The sequence below is a fragment of the Phascolarctos cinereus genome, unplaced genomic scaffold (genome assembly GCF_003287225.1).
Source record: "Phascolarctos cinereus isolate Bilbo 61053 unplaced genomic scaffold, phaCin_HiC Scaffold_319;HRSCAF=918, whole genome shotgun sequence".
In the NCBI taxonomy this organism is placed as follows: Eukaryota; Metazoa; Chordata; class Mammalia; order Diprotodontia; family Phascolarctidae; genus Phascolarctos; species Phascolarctos cinereus.
The window spans coordinates 14,819-33,081 of NW_027555646.1; the positions used below are offsets into that span (position 1 = coordinate 14,819).

At 36.3% G+C, this 18,263-nt stretch overlaps 1 protein-coding gene across 1 annotated transcript; it reads right to left on the reverse strand.

The window, feature by feature from the left end:
- Positions 1 to 1,022: 1,022 nt before the first annotated feature.
- LOC110204374 (transcriptional regulator ATRX-like) lies at positions 1,023 to 17,086 on the reverse strand (the record flags this gene model as incomplete). The annotated part of the gene is made up of 4 exons (XM_020980587.2): positions 1,023 to 1,098; positions 14,885 to 15,040; positions 15,459 to 15,580; positions 17,020 to 17,086. Coding segments are annotated over 4 exons (421 nt in total), but the record flags the coding sequence as incomplete, so codon positions are not given.
- Positions 17,087 to 18,263: the final 1,177 nt, after the last annotated feature.

Below are 18,263 nucleotides of genomic sequence, written 5' to 3' on the forward strand. Positions count from 1 at the left end.
CAATAAACTTCAGCAATGCCTTATTGTCCCCAGGATCAAATACAAAATGCTCTGTTTGGCATTCAAAGTCAAGACATTTGTAATCTAGCCCCCTTCTATCATTCCAGTCTCCTTATACCTTAATTCCCACACTGGTCTCCTGGCTATTCCACCTCTCAGCTCCAGGCATTTTCTCTAGCTGTCCTTCATGCCTGGAGCACTATCACTGTCAATGACTCCTGAACTCCCTGACTTCCTTTAAGACTCAATGAAAATCCACCTTTTACAGTAAGTTTTCTTCCCAACTCTTAATTCCAGTGCCTTCCCATTTCTATTATCTACTATTTTTCATATATATATATATATATATATATATATATATATATATATATATATATGTGTATATATTTGTTTGCTTCTTGATTCATAAGCTCCATGGAGAGAGGAACTATTATTTCTAGCTTTTTTTTTTTGTATCCCCAGTACTTAGTGCCTCACAAATAATAGGTGCTTAATAAATGTTTCTTGGTCAAAAAAAAAAATATCCAAAAATTTTTTAAATCAATAAAAAATTGTCTCCTAAAATTGTTAAAAAGTGATAAAGTCAATACAAACTTATTTTTAAAACCATCTTCTTAAACAATTAGATTACATCAAATTAAATCAGTGGTTCAAAAATCCTTATAGTGAATAATCTGAAGCACTAAGTTTCTTTTCTTTTCTTTTTTTAAACTATACCAACAAAGACAACTATACAGCAATTACCGAACTTAGAGGGAAAAAAACCTGGTACATTTATTATTATAAGAATTAAATTTTGTAGAGACACACTCATTGAGTTTCATTTTATCAGACTATCCTCTAAATTTGCAATTTCTAAATTAGAAAACATGAACTCTTAAGTATACAATTATACAGAAATGTCAATTAAGCCCAAATAAAAAATCCATATGAATATAATAAATTACAATAATTATTATAATAATTTCTTAACACCTAACTGAAAAAATATGGGTAAAGGAACCTAAAAATTATTAAAATACCTTGTCTTTGACTGTTCATCATCTTCATGTTCAGTAATGTTTTCAGTAACTTTCAGTCCTGAATCATCCATGCTCACTTGATAAATGAATAAAAAAGATTTAAAAAATAAGCTGTACTCTGTCATTTTTCATACTATGGCAAAAATTATACAAAAGTGTACTTAATATTTTAATAATTACTTAGCAGATGGACATCTGACCATATCAAGTCTGACAACATCACTCCACTACTCAGTAAATTCTGGTGACTGAAATTAAATATAAACTTTTATGCCTAACTTTTAAAGCCTCATTCAATCCTGCCCCAATCTATCTTTCCAAATTTGTTAAATATTAATTCAGTCTTCATACTGTGATAGAGCCAAACTGATCTTCTCTCTGTTCCTCAAACATCATACTCAATCTGATTTTACATAGACTTTATCATTCCCTTTGCAATACACTTTTCCACCTCTGCTTCAAAGAATACATCCCTTTAAGATCGAATTAAAGTATTTTATGACCTTCTTCCAGGTTATATCCCAAATGCGAGCAGAGTTCTCTACACTGTATATATATATATATATATATATATATTTGTGAATCTTGTTTTCTATTAATATTAATTACAGGGATCAGTAACTACATTTCCTGACTTTTTGCACTTGAGTCCCCGAGCATAGTCTACAATTCATGTATGTGGGCCTACAAATATTTCCCAAACCTTGCACTCCAAATCTTTTGCTAAGAATATAAAGTTCTGCCCTGTCAACTTAGTTTGCTTAGTTATCGTTTGCCAAAATTCAAAATTTACTTTCTACAAAAAGCCTTTTCCAAATCATTTCCCTTCCCCCTAAATGCTAATGTCCTTTTTGGTATTATCCTCCATCCACTCTGAATGTATCTCATATGTGTAGTTATTCATATGCTGTTTTCAAAAAGGAAATGAAGCAATCACTTTTGAAGATGATATGGTCTACGTAGAAAACTAAAGATTCAGCTAAAAATTAATCGAAACAACTAACAACTTCAAGACAGTAGCAAGATCTACACAAAGTCCACACAAACTATCATGCTCTTCTGTTTTGAGTGTGAAAATCCAAAATGTAATTATTTCCTAAAGTTCTATTAATTGATTTTTACATCATGATGGGTTTAAACTAAAAAAGAAAGAATGATATTCAATGAATGCTTTTAGAAAACCCTTATACAGTTCTGGAAACATGGTGGAATAGGCCAGAAAATTCTAGGCTCTCCAAATTTCTTCCACAAAAAAAGAGAGCAAAAGTGAACACAGAGTGGTAAAAACAACAAAAATCTAGGTAAAGTAGTTGTCCTCCTAACACAACTTGAGAGGACCTCAGGAAAGATCCAACCTACAGGCCAGATTTCACTAAATCAAGAAACAAGAAGCCCTGGCAGCTGAGTAGGAAGTAGCTGAAGAAACTTTCATTTCACAGACTGGAGTAGGGAAAGCTTTGAAGAACCCTCTCCTGTCCATGCCAAGCCCACCTCTGCTGACCAGACATGATCCCAGGCTGCAGCTGTGACCAAGAAGGAGCCAGGTGAGTGCAACAGCAGAGGGGTTGGGACCCTGCTGGCTGCGGGAATTGGCAGGAGAGTGGAGCCCCAAATGTTGGCTCCAGGGCAGAGAGAAGAGCAGCAAACAGAGTAAGAGCATTTGATGGAATGTTTGGTTGGGGTCTCTAGCCCTGGCATACAGGTGGAAAGGAGCCCCTGCTGTTGGACTCCCTAAAAAGTTTACGTAATAATAGTAAGAAGGACTTGAGCCCTGGGGCACCATTCCCCACACCTAAGGACTAGAACCTGATTACAATAATAAGCAGCTAAATTCTAACAAAAACAAAATAAAAATGAGTGGGCAAAGGGTTCTGAAAGTCAACTGCTCTGGGGACAAAGAAGATCTGAGTCGATATTCTGAGGAAAATAGTGAAGCTAAAAAAAGCCAGTCCTACTTAGAAAAAAAACCCCAACAAAAACATCAACTGGTCAAAAGTCCCAAAAGAATGGAAGAACTTGTTGGGGCAGCTAGGTGGGGCAGTGGATAGAGCACCAGCCCTGGAGTCAGGAGGACCCGAGTTCAAACCAGCCTCAGACCAAACACTTCACACTTACTAGCTGTGTGACCCTGGGCAAGTCACTTAACCCCAATTGCCCAATAAAATTAAATTAAATTAAATTAAATTAAATTAAGAATGGAAGAACTTAAAAAGGACTTCAAAAATCAAATAAGAGACGTTGAGGAAAAATTAAGGGGAAAAAAAACAAGATAATTATGAAAACAGAGTCATCCAAGTGGAAGAATAGATCCAAGAACTCAAAGAAGAAAATAACTCCTTGGAAACTAGAATTGGGCAAGGGGGAAGCAAATTATATGGCAACAACAAATAATAAAATAAAATCAAAAGAATGAAAAAATAAGTGAATGTGAAACATCTTACTAGGAAAACTACCCATCTGGAGTACAAATTGAGGAGAGACAATATAGAGTTGTTGGACTACCTGAAAGTTACGATTTCTAAAAAGTCTAGATATCATATTACAAGAAATCATTAAGGAAAACTGCTCCGAGCTTCTGGGACAAGAAGGTAAATTACAAATAGAAAAAGCTACCAATCATCACCTGAAAAAGTTCTCAAGATGAAAACTTGCATAATAGCATAGCCAATATTAAAAGCTCCCAGGTTGAGGAGACAATACTACAAGCAACATGAAAAATTTTATTTTAATACTGTAGAGATACAGTCAGGATTACACAAGACTTAGCAGCTTCTACATTAAAGGACTATTGGTCAGGGGCAGCTAGGCGGCACAGTGCACAGGCCTTGAAGTCAGGAGGACCAGAGTTCAAGTACAGCCTCAGACAAAACACTTGACACTTACTAGCTCTGTGACCCTGGACAAGTCACTTAACCCTAATTGCTTTAAAAAAAAAAAGAAAGAAAAAAAACAAAGAAAAGACTATTGGTCTTCAACATTATTTTTCAGAATGCAAAAGAGCTGGGGCCAGAACCAAACATAATTCAACAAGCAAAGATGATGATCCTAAACAAAAAAAAAGAAAAAAGACATTTAACAAACTAAAAAAACTTTCAGGTATATATGACAAAAAGTCCAGAACTCAATGGAATAGTCAACATATATGATCCAGAAGAAATATAAAGTGAACATTAAAGACTAACTGTAAGGGACTCAAACTGTTTACTTCTTACATGTGAAAATCTTATCAGTATTCTTAAGAAAGGTTGGGAGTGAGCTAATTATGCCAGAAAACAAAACTGGATAGGAAAAGGTAAAAAGGAGTAATGAAGTGTGAAAGGACAGGAGCAATAGGGGTGGAGGGCTGGTAGAACTGAGTTAAAGTTAACTTGGTGACTTTCACGTGACTTCATTTATGTATCATTTTTCATAAAAAGCATTCTATGACCTATGTTTTCTGTGAAGGTTAAAATCCTCATCTGTCTCTGCCTGTTCTGGGTGAGGACTGGATAAATGAATTGAATCAGAATTAATTTAAACTGAATGATTAAATTTTCAGTTCTAGAATAATTAACAGTTAATTGATAAATAATGTGAAGTTAAAAGACTTGAATAAAAATTCTGAGGAATCACTAAGATCAAATAGATATAGATATAGATATGTAATTTGGAAGGTTTTGAGAGTTCGATCTTCTGTGGTATTTAAAATGTTTAGTTTGTATGTATGTTTGTATGTATTAGTATGTATGTATTTGTATGGATAGCTTACCAATGTTATCAGTAACCCTTTAGCTTGTTGTGAACAGTGTTTATATTAAGTACAGAGTTCAGAGTATGATAGGAATGGTGTTGGTTATTTGCAATGTAAATTCTCTCTCAAGGTTCGATAATCTTGGGTTCCTATTTTGTTGCTTCCTTGAGAAAATTGTGAGATGTAGTTCATTTTGATCACTATAAAATATAGATAGATAGATAGATAGATAGATAGATAGATAGATAGATAGATAGATAGATAGATAGATAGATATAGATACAGATATATAGATATATTTGTTATCTCTCTGATTTAATTGAAAACTAAGTAAGCCTTGCGGACCCTCTCTGATTTAGGGATGAGAGTTAAACCTGGTTTTACTTTATAGATTTTTGTGTCATGCTATTTGTCCTTCATTCTCAAAGAAAAATATGTAATCATGAAGGTGATGCCATGGCTTGTGAGTGAATTGCATTAAACAAAGGAGGGCTTGCATAGTTACCAGCCTCACTTTTTCCTCTGGAGCCTTCAGATTTCATTAGTCAGACGTAGATTAGGATGACTGGAGATGGCCCAGAAAACCATGGGGGAACCTGGCCTTGTTAAGAAGAGGTCCATCCCAGCTGTCACTTTGACTTCGACTTTGCCCGTTCAGTGATTAAGGCTAATAAAAAATGGTACAAATAATGGCTTCTTTTTAAAAAATAGATCTGGAGGGGTGGAGCCAAGATGGCAGAGTGAAAGCAGCAACTTGCTTGAGCTCTCCCCCAAATCCCTCCAAATACCTATAAAAATGGCTCTAAACAAATTCTAAGGCAGCAGAACCCACAAAAAGACAGAGTAAAGCAAATTTCCAGCCCAAGACAACCTAGATGATTGATCAGAAAGGTCTATGGTGCCAGACTGAGAGAGGAGTGCAGTGTGGCGTGGGTGTGCAGGCCTCAGCGAACCTGGAGCAGGCCTCAGAGGACTGAATCATGGGCAGCTGTGGCTGTTTCCAGACTCCTCAATCCACTAATGCAAAAGACAATTTAGAAGGTCAGTGGGAAAAGTCTGTTTCTGCAGTGCTGAGACAGGAAGGCGGGGTCTCACCTCCATTCTCCAAGAGTGTGGCCCTGGGTGGGCAGCTGCTTCCCGAGCTTCTGGCCCACAGACTGAGGGAGAATCGAATGGCTGATCAGAGGGGGACTGCAGGGATCTCTCTGCTGGTGATGAGGCAGCAATCTCTTGCTTTGCCTGTGCTTGGATCTGGGTCACAGTTCTGGACGGGGGTCCTGGGGTGAGGAGAACTGCTGGCACGGTGCAGCTTGTAGTGGCTGTGGACAGGAAACCTTCCTCACTGTTCCAGGACAGAAAGGAGTGCTTGTGGTCCCTAACAGACTACAGCACAGGCCAGGAAAGGAGTAAACACTTCACCCCTTATCATACCACCTTGCAAGAACTGAAAATTTACTGGTCCCTACAAGTATCTCTGCAAACAGCTATATAAACCCCCAAAGCTTGGGATAGTACATTCTCCACATTGGAAGCAAACTCTTAGCTTAACAAAGACTATAAAACTCAAGTAACTGGTCAGGATCATCAGCAAGCAGCACAAAAAGAGTCAGACTATATTATCTTACTTTGGTGAAAAAGAAGATCAAAATATACAACCAGAAGAAGACAACAAAGTCACAGCTCCTACATCCAAAGCCTCCAAGAAGAATGTGAATCAGCCCTAGGCCTTGGAAGAGCTCAAAAGGGATTTTGAGAACCAAGTAAGAGAAGTAGAGGAAAAACTGGGAAGAGAAATGAGAGTGATGTAAGAAAATCATGAAAAACAAGTCAACAGCTTGCTGAAGGAGACCCCCCAAAAAAATACTGAAGAAAATAACACCTTAAAAAATGACCTAACCAAATGGCAAAGGAGGTCCAAAAAGCCAAGGAGGAGAAGAATGACCTAAAAAGAAAAATTGGCCAAATGGAAAAGGAAGTCCAAAAGATTACTGAAGAAAATACTTCCTAAAAATTAGAATAGAGCAATTGGAGGCTAGCGACTTTATGAGAAATCAAGACACTGTAAAACAAATCAAAAAGAATGAAAAAATAGAAGAGAATGTGAAATATCTCATTGGAAAAACAACTGACCTGGAAAATAGATCCAGAAGAGAGAATTTAAAAATTATTGGACTATCTGAAAGCCATGATCAACAAAAGAGCCTAGACAATCTTTCAAGAAATTATCAAGGAAAACTCTCTTGATATAGTAGAACCAGAGGGCAAAATAGAAATTTAAAGAATCCACTGATCTCCTCCTGAAAGAGATCCCCAAAGGAAAACTCCTAGGAATATTGTAGCGAAATTCCAGAGTTCCCAGGTCAAGGAGAAAATATTACAAACTGCCAGAAAGAAACGATTCAAGTACTGTGGAAACACAATCAGGATAACACAAGATTTAGCAGCTTCTACATTAAAGGACTGAAGGGCGTGGAATATAATATTCCGGAGGGCAAAGGAGATAGGATTACAACCAAGAATCACCTACCCAGCAAAACTGAGTATAATCCTTCAGGGGAAAAAATGCTCATTCAGTGAAATAGAGGACTTTAAAGCATTTTTGATGAAAAGACCAGAGCTGAATAGAAAATTTGACTTTCAAATATAAGACTCAAGTGGAACATGAAGAGGTAAACAGGAAAGAGAAATCATCAGAGCCTTATTAAGGCTGAACTGTTTATATTCCTGCATGGAAAGATGATATTTATAACTCATGAGACCTTTGTCGGCATTAGGGTAGTTGCAGGAAAAAAATTATATGTATGTATAGGTAGATAGATAGATAGATAGATAGATAGATAGATAGATAGATAGATAGATAGATAGATGGAACAGGGTGAGTTGAAGATTAAGGTGTCATATCTGGAGAATAAAATTAAGGGATGAGAGAGGATTATATTCGGAGAAGAAGAAAGGGAGAGGTAGGATGGTAGGATGGGGTAAATTATCTCATACAAAAAAAAAAAGAAAAGAAAATGCTCTTACAGTGCAGGGGAAATGGGGGAAGGTGAGAGGGAAAGAGTGATTCTTATCTCATAGGATTTGGCTTAAGGAGAGAACAACATACACATTCAATTGGGTAAGGAAATCTGTCTTACCCTATGGGAAAATAGGGGGAGAAAGGAACAAGAGAGCAGGGGATGATAGAGAGGAGGGCAGATGGGAAAGGGGGTAATCAGAAGCAAATATTTCTGAGGACAGACAGGGTCGAAAGAAAGAATAGAATAAATGGGAGGTCAGGGTAGGATTAAGGGAAATAGAGTTAGTTTTTCACAACATGTCTACTATGGAAGTGTTTTGCATAACTGCACATGTATAACCTATATTGAGTTGCTTGCCATTTCAATGAGGGTGGGTGGGGAGGGAGGAAGGGAGAAGGTTTGAAACCTAAAGTTTTAAAAACATATGTTTAAAAAAAAGTTTTCACATGCTACTGGGAAATACGAAATACAGGAAATGGGGTACAGAAGTCTGTCCTGCCCTACAGGGAAGTAGAAGGGAAAGGGATAAGCAAAGGGGGAAAAGATAAAAGAGAGGACAGACTAGGGGAAGATATATTCAGAATGCATGCCATCTTGGGGTGGGGAGGGAAGATGGGGTGAAAATTTGGAACTCAAAATCTTGTGGAAGTAAATATTGAAAACTAAAAATAAATAAATTTATATTAAAAAATAAACAAACAAATAAATAAAAATTTAAAAAAAATACATCTGGGGGGACTTCCGCTTCTGGGAGCCAAGATGGTGGAGTAAAAAGGTAGTTGCTCTCACCCTCCCCTATGAACCTCTGAAAACCCAGAAAATATCACCCCAGGAAAAAAAAAACCCTGAAACAGCTGAACCAGAAGAAAGATGGGGAAGAGCAGTGCAGCAGCCCAGCAAATGGGTCTCCCACTGCCTCAGCAAAAATAAGGTTAGCAGCACTACAAAGGACCTATGTGGATAAGCATCCCATGGCATTCATCTGAAAGGAGCTGAAGAAAGCAACCCAAAGTCTTCCTAAAGTCCGAGCCTTGCTGATTCCAGCCTAACACCAGGTAAGCTGTCAGAACCTCCAACAGTCAACTAGGAAGAGATCCTAAAGCCCAGGTGGTACAGCAGGCAAACACCAACACCTGGATCTCTGAGTGCCTCAATGAGGGTGGGGGGAACTGGTGGAAACCAGCTCAGAAAACCACCAGGTGCCTCAGCATTCTACCAAAGGAATCTCCCAGTGCATTAGCAGAAACAGGGAGACAGCACTGCAAAGGGCCCCAGGCAGAAAAGCACCCTGCAGCACCCATTTAAAAGGAGCTGAAGAAAGCTAAAGGAAAGGAAAAGTAGGCAACCTAGAATTGCCTGAAAGTTCCAGCCTTGCTGATTAAAGCCCAACACGAGGTAAGCTGCCAGAACTCTACAGCCTCCAATTGCCAACATAAGAGGCCCCGGCACACAAAGCCAGTGACCAGACCTAGGCTCCCAACACAAGAAGCTTGGTTCAGTGCCCTCTGTCCCCTGCAGGAGAGCTCAATCTCTTTAAAGGCCAGGGAATAAAGAAACACCATGAGTAAAAAGAAACATACCATAGATTCATATTATGACAAGAGTGAAGATCAAGACAGAAATTCTGAAGAGGACAACATTGTCAACAAACCCACATCTGCAACCAAAAGGGAATATGAACTGGTCTGAAGCCCCAAAAGCCTTCTTAGAAGAGCTCAAGAAGGATTTTAAAAGTCTAATGAGAGAGGTAGAAGAGTCCTTCAAAAATACAATTGGCCAATTGGAAAAAAAGTACACTGAAGTAAACAAGTCCCTAAAAAGCACAATTGGCAAACTGGAAAAAAAAGTACACTGAAGAAAAGAAATCCCTTAAAAATACCTTTGGCCAATTGGAGAAGGAAGTACAAAATCTAACAGAAGAAAATAATCTGTTAAAAACTAGAATTGGAAAAATGGAAACTAATGACTCTATAAGAGAGCAAGAATCAGTCAAACAGAAACAAAAAATGAAAAAATAGATGAAAACGTAAAATACTTCATCGGTACAACAACCGACCTGGAAAATGATCCAGGAGAGACAATTTAAAAATTATTGGACTACCTGAAAATCATGATAAAAAAAAAAGAGCCTGGACAGTACCTTTCAGGAAATCATAAAGGAAAACTGCCCTGAAGTCCTAGAACCAGAAGGGAAAATAACCACAGAAAGAATACATCACCTCAAAGAGATCCCAAATTGACAACGCCAAAGAATATAATAGCAAAATTCCAAAATTACCATATGAAAGAGAAGGTGCTGCAAGCAGCCAGAAAGAAACAATTTAAATATCATGGAACCACAGTCAGGATTACACAGGACCTCACCCCTTCTACATTAAAAGACCGCAGGGCGTGGAACATGATATTCAATAAGGCAAAGCAGCTTGGATTACAGCCAAGGATCAGCTACCCTGCAAAAATGAGCATGATTTTTCAAGGGAGGATATGGATATTCAATGAAATAGGGGACTTCCAAGCCTTCCTGATAAAAAGACCAGAGATCAACAAAAAATTTGATCTTCAAGTACAAGACTCAAGACAGACATGAAAAGGTAAATGGGACAGAAAGATACAATATGCTGTTAATAAGTATGGACTGTTTACATTCCTGCAAGGGAAGATGACACTTGCATCTCTTCAGAACTGTATTGTTATTACACCATGTTAAAGGAGTATACATAAAGGGGGTGGATATTTGTTAACTTTGATGTTATGATAAAAAAAATCTAATCAAGTGGGTTAAATGGATCCAAGTAAGTGGATTAGTCTGATCTTAGAAAATGAACTGTGAAAGAAGGAGGCAGACAAGGGTAAATTACATTACAGAAAAAGACAGAAAATCCTATTACAGCAGAGGGAAATAAGGGAGGGGGGTGAGCATTGTTTGAACCTTACTCTCTTCAGATTTGGCTCAAGAAGGTAATAACTTAATCAGTTAGGTATAGAAAACTAACTTGCCCTATAGGCAGTAGGAGGGAAAAGGGGAAAGAAATGGGAGGGGAAATAGAAGGGAGAGAAAAAGCAGTAAGGCTAAAGGGGAAGAAACAGAAAGGGAGGGAGGGACTGAGGGAGGCAGTGGTCAAAAGCAAAACACTAGTGAGAATTTGTACTTACAACTTCACTAATGTGAAAATACGTTTAATAGGAATGTAAATGTATAGCATATATCAGATTGTGTGCATAGGGAGGATGGTGGGGAGGAAGGGGAGAAAAATTTTAAACTCAAAAGCATGTTGAAGTGATTGTTGATAAATCAAAGTAAATTAATAAAATAGAAAAAAATAAAAATAAATAGATCTGGGAGGGGAACACCCTCACGGTTTTTGACCAAAATTGAAATAATTGTTATTTACATTCATTTTGAGCCAATCAGGCCCAAATAGTGATGAAGTAGGGCTTAATTTGGGACCAGTGATTTGGGGTTCAGTCTGATTTTTAAGAGAAAACAAAAAACAAAAAAAATTTCTTTCTGTGTCATACCTAGCCAAGAGACATCTCCTCCAAGGTATATCTTCTCTAACAATAATGTCTCAGCAGCAAGAGAAGTCATAGGTGAGAAACGTGAAAAGCAAAGGATAAATCTCAATTCTGGGAGGTGGTCCAACTGAAGGGACACTTTGTGAGTGAAGGGAGAGAGATCTGTAACAAGACATGGGCAAATCTGTAGCTAGTGAGAGAGTACTATACTTTATGGACAACTTCATTCCAAGGAGAAAAAGCTGTGACCCATCATCTAGTGGCTGCAAAGCAAATCTGGGTGCAATGGAAAAACAGTTAAGGACAGCCAACTAAAGAAATGAAGAAACAATCAAAGAACCCTCACCTTGATATCTAATCTCTCCACTCATCAGCTCTTTCCACAGCATTACAATCTATGATAGACCTCATATTGGTCTGAGTAACTTGACTCTAACATAGTGATGTCATCTTGGTCCTCTTCAAGAAAGAAGGACATCAAGCAACCAACCCTTACAATGGCTACACTCTCTTCTCTTCCCCATTCTGACCCTTTGGCTAACCAGTCTGCCAAATGCTATACTGTCTTCTCTAGAGGGCCTTCCCTCCTTATTCTTTTACTGATCTTGTCCTACCAGACGTTAGCCTTGGATTATTTCCACCATCTGATACTCTCCTACTCAGATGTAACTGAACAAAGACAAAGGAAATGACAAAATCACACTACAAATTTACGTTACACAATCTCAAATGGGCCCTTAGTGCAGCAAGGTCATCCCTCTTCACTAACCTACTCATCTTTTCTAAACCTTTTCATTTCTCCTTCCACAAACCTCATACTCAGCTGAGAATCTTGCCTCATATTTCACTGAAAAAAGTGCTTCAATCCTCATGTCATATCACTCAGATGACAATTATCTCCTTCTTCAACCGGTCTCACATCAATGGATGGTCCTTCTTTCCAAAGCCACCAACACAAGCTTATTCCATTTCAGCTTCTTAAGCATGTTGCTATTTCTATTATCCCATCCTCAGTCTCTCCTTGTCTACTGGTATGCTTTTTTACTGCCTATCTTTGTCTCCACAATTCTCAAAAAGCACTCCTTTCATCCCTGCTATTTTTCATCCAATATATCTCTTTCTTTTGTCTGGTCCTTTACAAGGCTGCCTACACTTTTTTTTTCCCTCTTAGGTTCTTTAGAGTAGATTCTACACTGAAAAGTGTTCTCTGCCAAGTTACTTAATAGTCAAATCCAATATTGTTTTTTTTTTCTCAGACTTCATTCTTCTTGATCTCAATACAATCTTTAGCACTGTCCATCATCCTCTTTCTCCTTCTCTCTAGGTTCCTGGATCTCCTCCTACCTGCCTGACTAGTCACTCCATCTCAAGGGTACTTATTTCCCCACAAACATAGATCATGTCAACAAAATGCTAGCTCATACCTTTGTTTCTGTTCTCTTCTTTACTCTTTACACTACTTCACATGGTAATCTCATCAGCTCCCAAGCATTCAGTTATAACCTCTATATCTACTTATCCAGTTCTAACTTTTCTCCTAATCCCCAAACTCACATCTTCCACTGCTTAAAGGACATTTCTAACTGGATTCGCATAGACATCTTAAGCTCAACATGTCCAAAACTAATCTCAGTATTTTCATTCCCAACCTTCCCCCACCCTAACTCTTCCTAACTTTCCTTGGATTTTCTATGCTGTCACCACTTGCACGAATATTCTGACATTTTTAATTTCTATGTTATTCTTTCTTCACATTTTCTTGCCTTATTTGTCTTCACTATAACATGCTGAAATTCATCACCTCTACTATGGCTTGACTTTCCTCATTTCCCAATCTAACTCTGTATTTAACCACTTCAGCTTTAAACTGTCTTCTACTTCTCCAATAATCAATCAACAAGGATTTATTAAGTGCCTACTATGTGCCAGGCACTGTGCTAGGTGCAAATGCAACCCTTTTGGATCCCTGTCTCTGTGCTATTGCCACTGACACTTTGCTAAACACCAATTTATAAACCACATCTACTACTCATATGCTACTAAACAGTGCTGGTGAAAATCATATATACACACATACACACACACACATGTACACACTCGTATACACACATGCACACATACGTATACATACACATATACACACATATACATATACATATATACATATATGTATATGCATATACATATAGATATGGGAGAGAAGGTTCACTAAAAAATGTATTTAATCTTAATTGGACTCTCACTAAAGCTGGAAAAACCTTTTATTCTTCCCTCAAGGACTATGTCATTCTCCACATAACCAATGGCTTCTTAAACTGTCATATTTGATCCTTTTTCTTAACTTTCTGGATGCTTTCTCTTCTCTAAGTTTTCATGACACTGTACTCTTTTTGCTTTAATCAGACAATTTTACTGTAACCCTGGGAAATTCCCTTAACTTTGCTGTGCCTTGATTTCCTCTTCTGTGCAAGGAGGGTGTTGGACTTAGTGGTCTTTAAGATCTTTCCAAACAATATGTCTCTGTGACCCCATCACCCTCCTAATTTTCTAATTATTCTCGTTGTTACATTATTATCTAATATCATTTCTCTGAACCTCAGTTATACACCGATGTTCTCTCCTGACCCTTTTCTCTTCTAGTATATGACTCATAGATACCACCCACTGCCATTGGTTTAATCAGTATATATGCAAATGGTTTCCAGATCTATACAAACAGCCCTAGAACTCTAATGAGATCAAGTCCCACATCACCATTTGATGTTTCAAATGAGATGTTTCACAGCCATTTCTTATTCAATACATTCAAAATAAAACTATTTTCCCCATAAACTAACATCTCTTGCTATATATATGGCAATATTTTTATCTCTTATTCTTCTTTCGGTTAACCTTTCTTCCAGTGACTCACTCTCACAACCTCATACATGTATTCACAAATGTAATCAGATGCCAAATCTTGTCACTTTTATTTCCACATTACCCGACATCTAGGTCCCTCTCCTCATAATACAACTTCAATTCGTATTCAGAAACCTCATTATTTCTCACCTGGATTACTTTTATCTCCTACATGAGGCCTTCCTTGATCCTCTCAAGTGTTAATTCCTCTACTCACCCCAAAATTACTACTAATAAAAAAAAGACGAGGAGGACAAAGAGCAGCTTTTTTTGAAAGGACTTAAAGATTTATAAAGCTCTCTATAAATATTATCTCATTTTATCCTCATAATAATCCTAGGATGTCATTGTTATCCTGACTACAGGCCCAGTTTTTTATTAAATAAACCATCTAAATGTCTCTACATGAGGCTTTTGTGATCCCTGGAGGTATTAATATCTATCACCTCCAAATTTCTGTTATATTTACTTAGTACACACACATCTGCCTGTCTGTGTATCTATTGATATGTCTGTTATCTTCCCCTGATATAATATAAGCTTCTTACTGGTACAGACTGCTTTGTTTTTAATTTATATTACCAGTACCTTGCACAGCCCTGGATGAATAGAAAGCACTTTACAAATATGTGTTGATTTAACTGATGAAAGCAGGCATCTTTCCACTGTACCAATTTAAGGAATTTTACTTTTACCTTTCCTCCTCTTTCTGTGGTTGCTTTCTTTTGTTTCTTCTGCAGATTCTCCACCACTTATATTTAGATTGTATGTAACCAGTGGGGATCTGTATTTCAGCTTCTTAATTTCCTCAGAGTCTGAATCAGATTTCAAATTGCTTTTTTCACAAATCCCTAAGAATGAAATTTAAAAAAAAAAAAGGAATTTATGTGGACACACAAATGGGTTGTGATCTAACATCCCTGGAAGCAGCTTTTGAATAAATCAGATCACAGATTCATCTGAGTATTGAGTACTTAAGATCTATCCAAACTTCACCTCACAACTACAAATCTTTTTTAACAAAACATTTATAATACTTGGCTTCTTGAGCTAAAATGCCACATTAAAAAAAGGGTTTTTTTCATCTTTTTCATGTTGTCAACAACTAATTATGTCATTGGACATATTTAAATGCTATAATGGTTCCCAACAATTCTGTAAATGGCATCTGTTTGAAAAAGCTATTAATTTTACAATTTTCAGGAGCACAATGAGCTAATAAAGCTAAGAAACGAACATATTCATGTATATCTTTCTGATGCTTCTCACCCTCACTTCTTGTATTTGTTTCATCTTTCTTTTCAGTAATGTTTTTAGTATCATCTGATTCTTCACTTTCATCTGAGGAAAAATTGGCTTTTATTTCTTCTAAGAGAGTCTTCTTGGTAATCCTTTAAGATAAGATATTTTCTCTAGTTAAGAACAAACTAATTCTCAAATAAATAACACTATGTAATTATGAATCCAAAATAACCCAAGAAAATTAAGCAAGAAAAATAGACAATAAAATAATTATTAAAACAGTCATCTTATGACTACATTTATATTTGACTTAAATAGCAAGAACTTCCAAATGTTGTGAAGTAAAATAAGCACAAAAATATATTGTGTCAAGAAGTATTTCTTAACCTAATGCTTTGTACCTGAATGTAAAACAACCAGAAAAAAGAATTCCCTACTCTCAAGGAATGCACAGTCTAATAAAGGAGACCACATTCAATCAACTATGTACAAAAAAGCTAAATATGGCATAAACTAAAAATAGTCTCAGAGGATGACGCTAAGATTAGGACCAACCAAAGGGTTCTTGCAGAAAATGAGACTTTAGCTGAAACTTGGAGGAATCTAGGGAAGCCAAGAGGCAGAGATGAAGAGGTAAGGAAAACCTCTTACTGAATGAAATCTTTTAATAACTTACTCTGATATTACTTATAAGATTACTTTCTATCTCTATTTCTATTATGTATATCTTGTGTGTATAGGTATTTACATGCTTTCTCCTCCATTAGGATGTGAGCTCCCAGAGAGCAGGGAATTTTTTTCCTGGCTGGCACATAGTAAATGCTTAATAAAATGCTTGTTGACTGAGTGACTTGGCTTGACTTAACCTATATAAACGATTTCAATAATCTTTCTGTAAAATGAGGTATTATGGCCACTCGTATATTTGAATTTTAAAGAGAAAATTATTATCTCAAAATGCCAATGGATCTACTTTTGATTTGTGGTTCCTGAGTAAGAGACTTAAAATATGAACAACAAAATGTGTATTGAGTAAAACCATTTCTATTAAAGAAAATCACTGTTATTTGTAGATCTATGATAATATAAAAAGCCATGACACTGAGTATTGTAAAGCCCTAAAACATTTTCGAAAGGATCAAAAATTGGCAAATTTAATCTAATTCGGTGTCATAATATCTAGTTTTTAAATATATGTATATATATATATACATATTTATATATAGATAGATAGATACTAATTCTTATTAAATGTGATTAAGCAAAAGACAATTGCCTTAATTATAAAACTATTTCTATGCATCTTTATAACTCAGTAAAAGCTACAGAAGATTAAAGCCCTCATTACTGATGTTACATCTAATATACAAAATTAAAAAGAAATGCAACTTGTTGTGCCTCTGAATATAAATAATGAATATGCTGTAAATTCTCATTCATAATTTTTGGTTGTATAAATCTCTAATAAACTTTAGTCTCGTTAATGCAGAAAGTTTTTCTTTTAACAAACTTTTTGGTGTTTTTGGTTTTTCACATGCCATAACAATAGTTATTACAATTAATTAAAACTTCAGGGATGAAACCATACCAATTCTCAGGATCATCATCATCTTCTTCCATTAAAACAGGAACAGATGTAGTGTTCGTTTCATCTCCTTGAATTTAAAAAAAAAGTATATTTCATTCTTTTTAATAAGAAATTAAAGTATATGTGTTGAATTTAGTTTATGAAAGCTTTAAGGCAACACTTACAGAGAAAATAAATGTTATTTTGCTTTAAGTAAGTGGGGATATGTTCTTGTTTGTCTGGAGACTTTTTGAGGAAAATACAAATGTGATCAAAACCCAGAGGCTACTTTATATTCTTGAAGGTACAACAGGCATTTAATCTTAACAACATAGCAGTACAAATTTATGTGAAATTTACTTTTTAAATTTTAATTTCATTTTAATAAGATGTGTTATCCATATTACAAACATAAAATTATGTCTGTATATGCAAATTCACATATGTAACACATGTCACACACACACACACGAGTAGAGATGATTGATTGGGTGTATGGATGGCAACTCCTTTCTAATGTTTGGCCACTGATTTCCAATTAATTATTGCCATTAAATATCAAAGAATCACCTTAAATTTCAACATGTACAGAAACTTGAAATCACCTGTACCAAATCTGTACAAAATTAGCTATTAGGATTTCTTGATTATAGATAGCATTATTTGTTCACCACTGTAGATTAAAACTTCTGATTTTACAATTCCATTTCTCAGTCTCTTATATTCAATTAAACATCAAGTCCATTCATTCTCCTTTATACTTTATAATGTTCTCAATGTTGATACACTAGGTCAGATTCATGATTATTTTGAGAGCTCCTGAACTGGTCTCTATATATCTAGCATCTGTTCTTGTTGTTCAGTTATTTTCATGACCCATTTAGGGTATTTTGGCAAAGATATTGGAGTGGTTTGCTGTTGCCTTCTCCAGCTTATTTTACATATAAGGAAACTGAAACAAACTGGGTTAAGTGTGAAAAAACATAGCTATACTGAGCCTAACATTGAAAAATCTTACAAAAGCTGGCTCCATCATCTTTTCCACTCACTTAGGCCAACCACATCGTACCACAAAAGGGAGACACTGAGGCCCAGAATGGGACATGCCTAGAAGAAACCTACTACCTTTTAAAAATTCCTAGAGAGAATTGGAGGATCAGAGAAAGAAGGAAAGCCAGTACTTGAGGTTAGAAAAATTGGATTTCAGAGACAGAGATTTTCAGAATATTTACCTCAATTCTATTAAGTGACAGGGCCAAATGTAC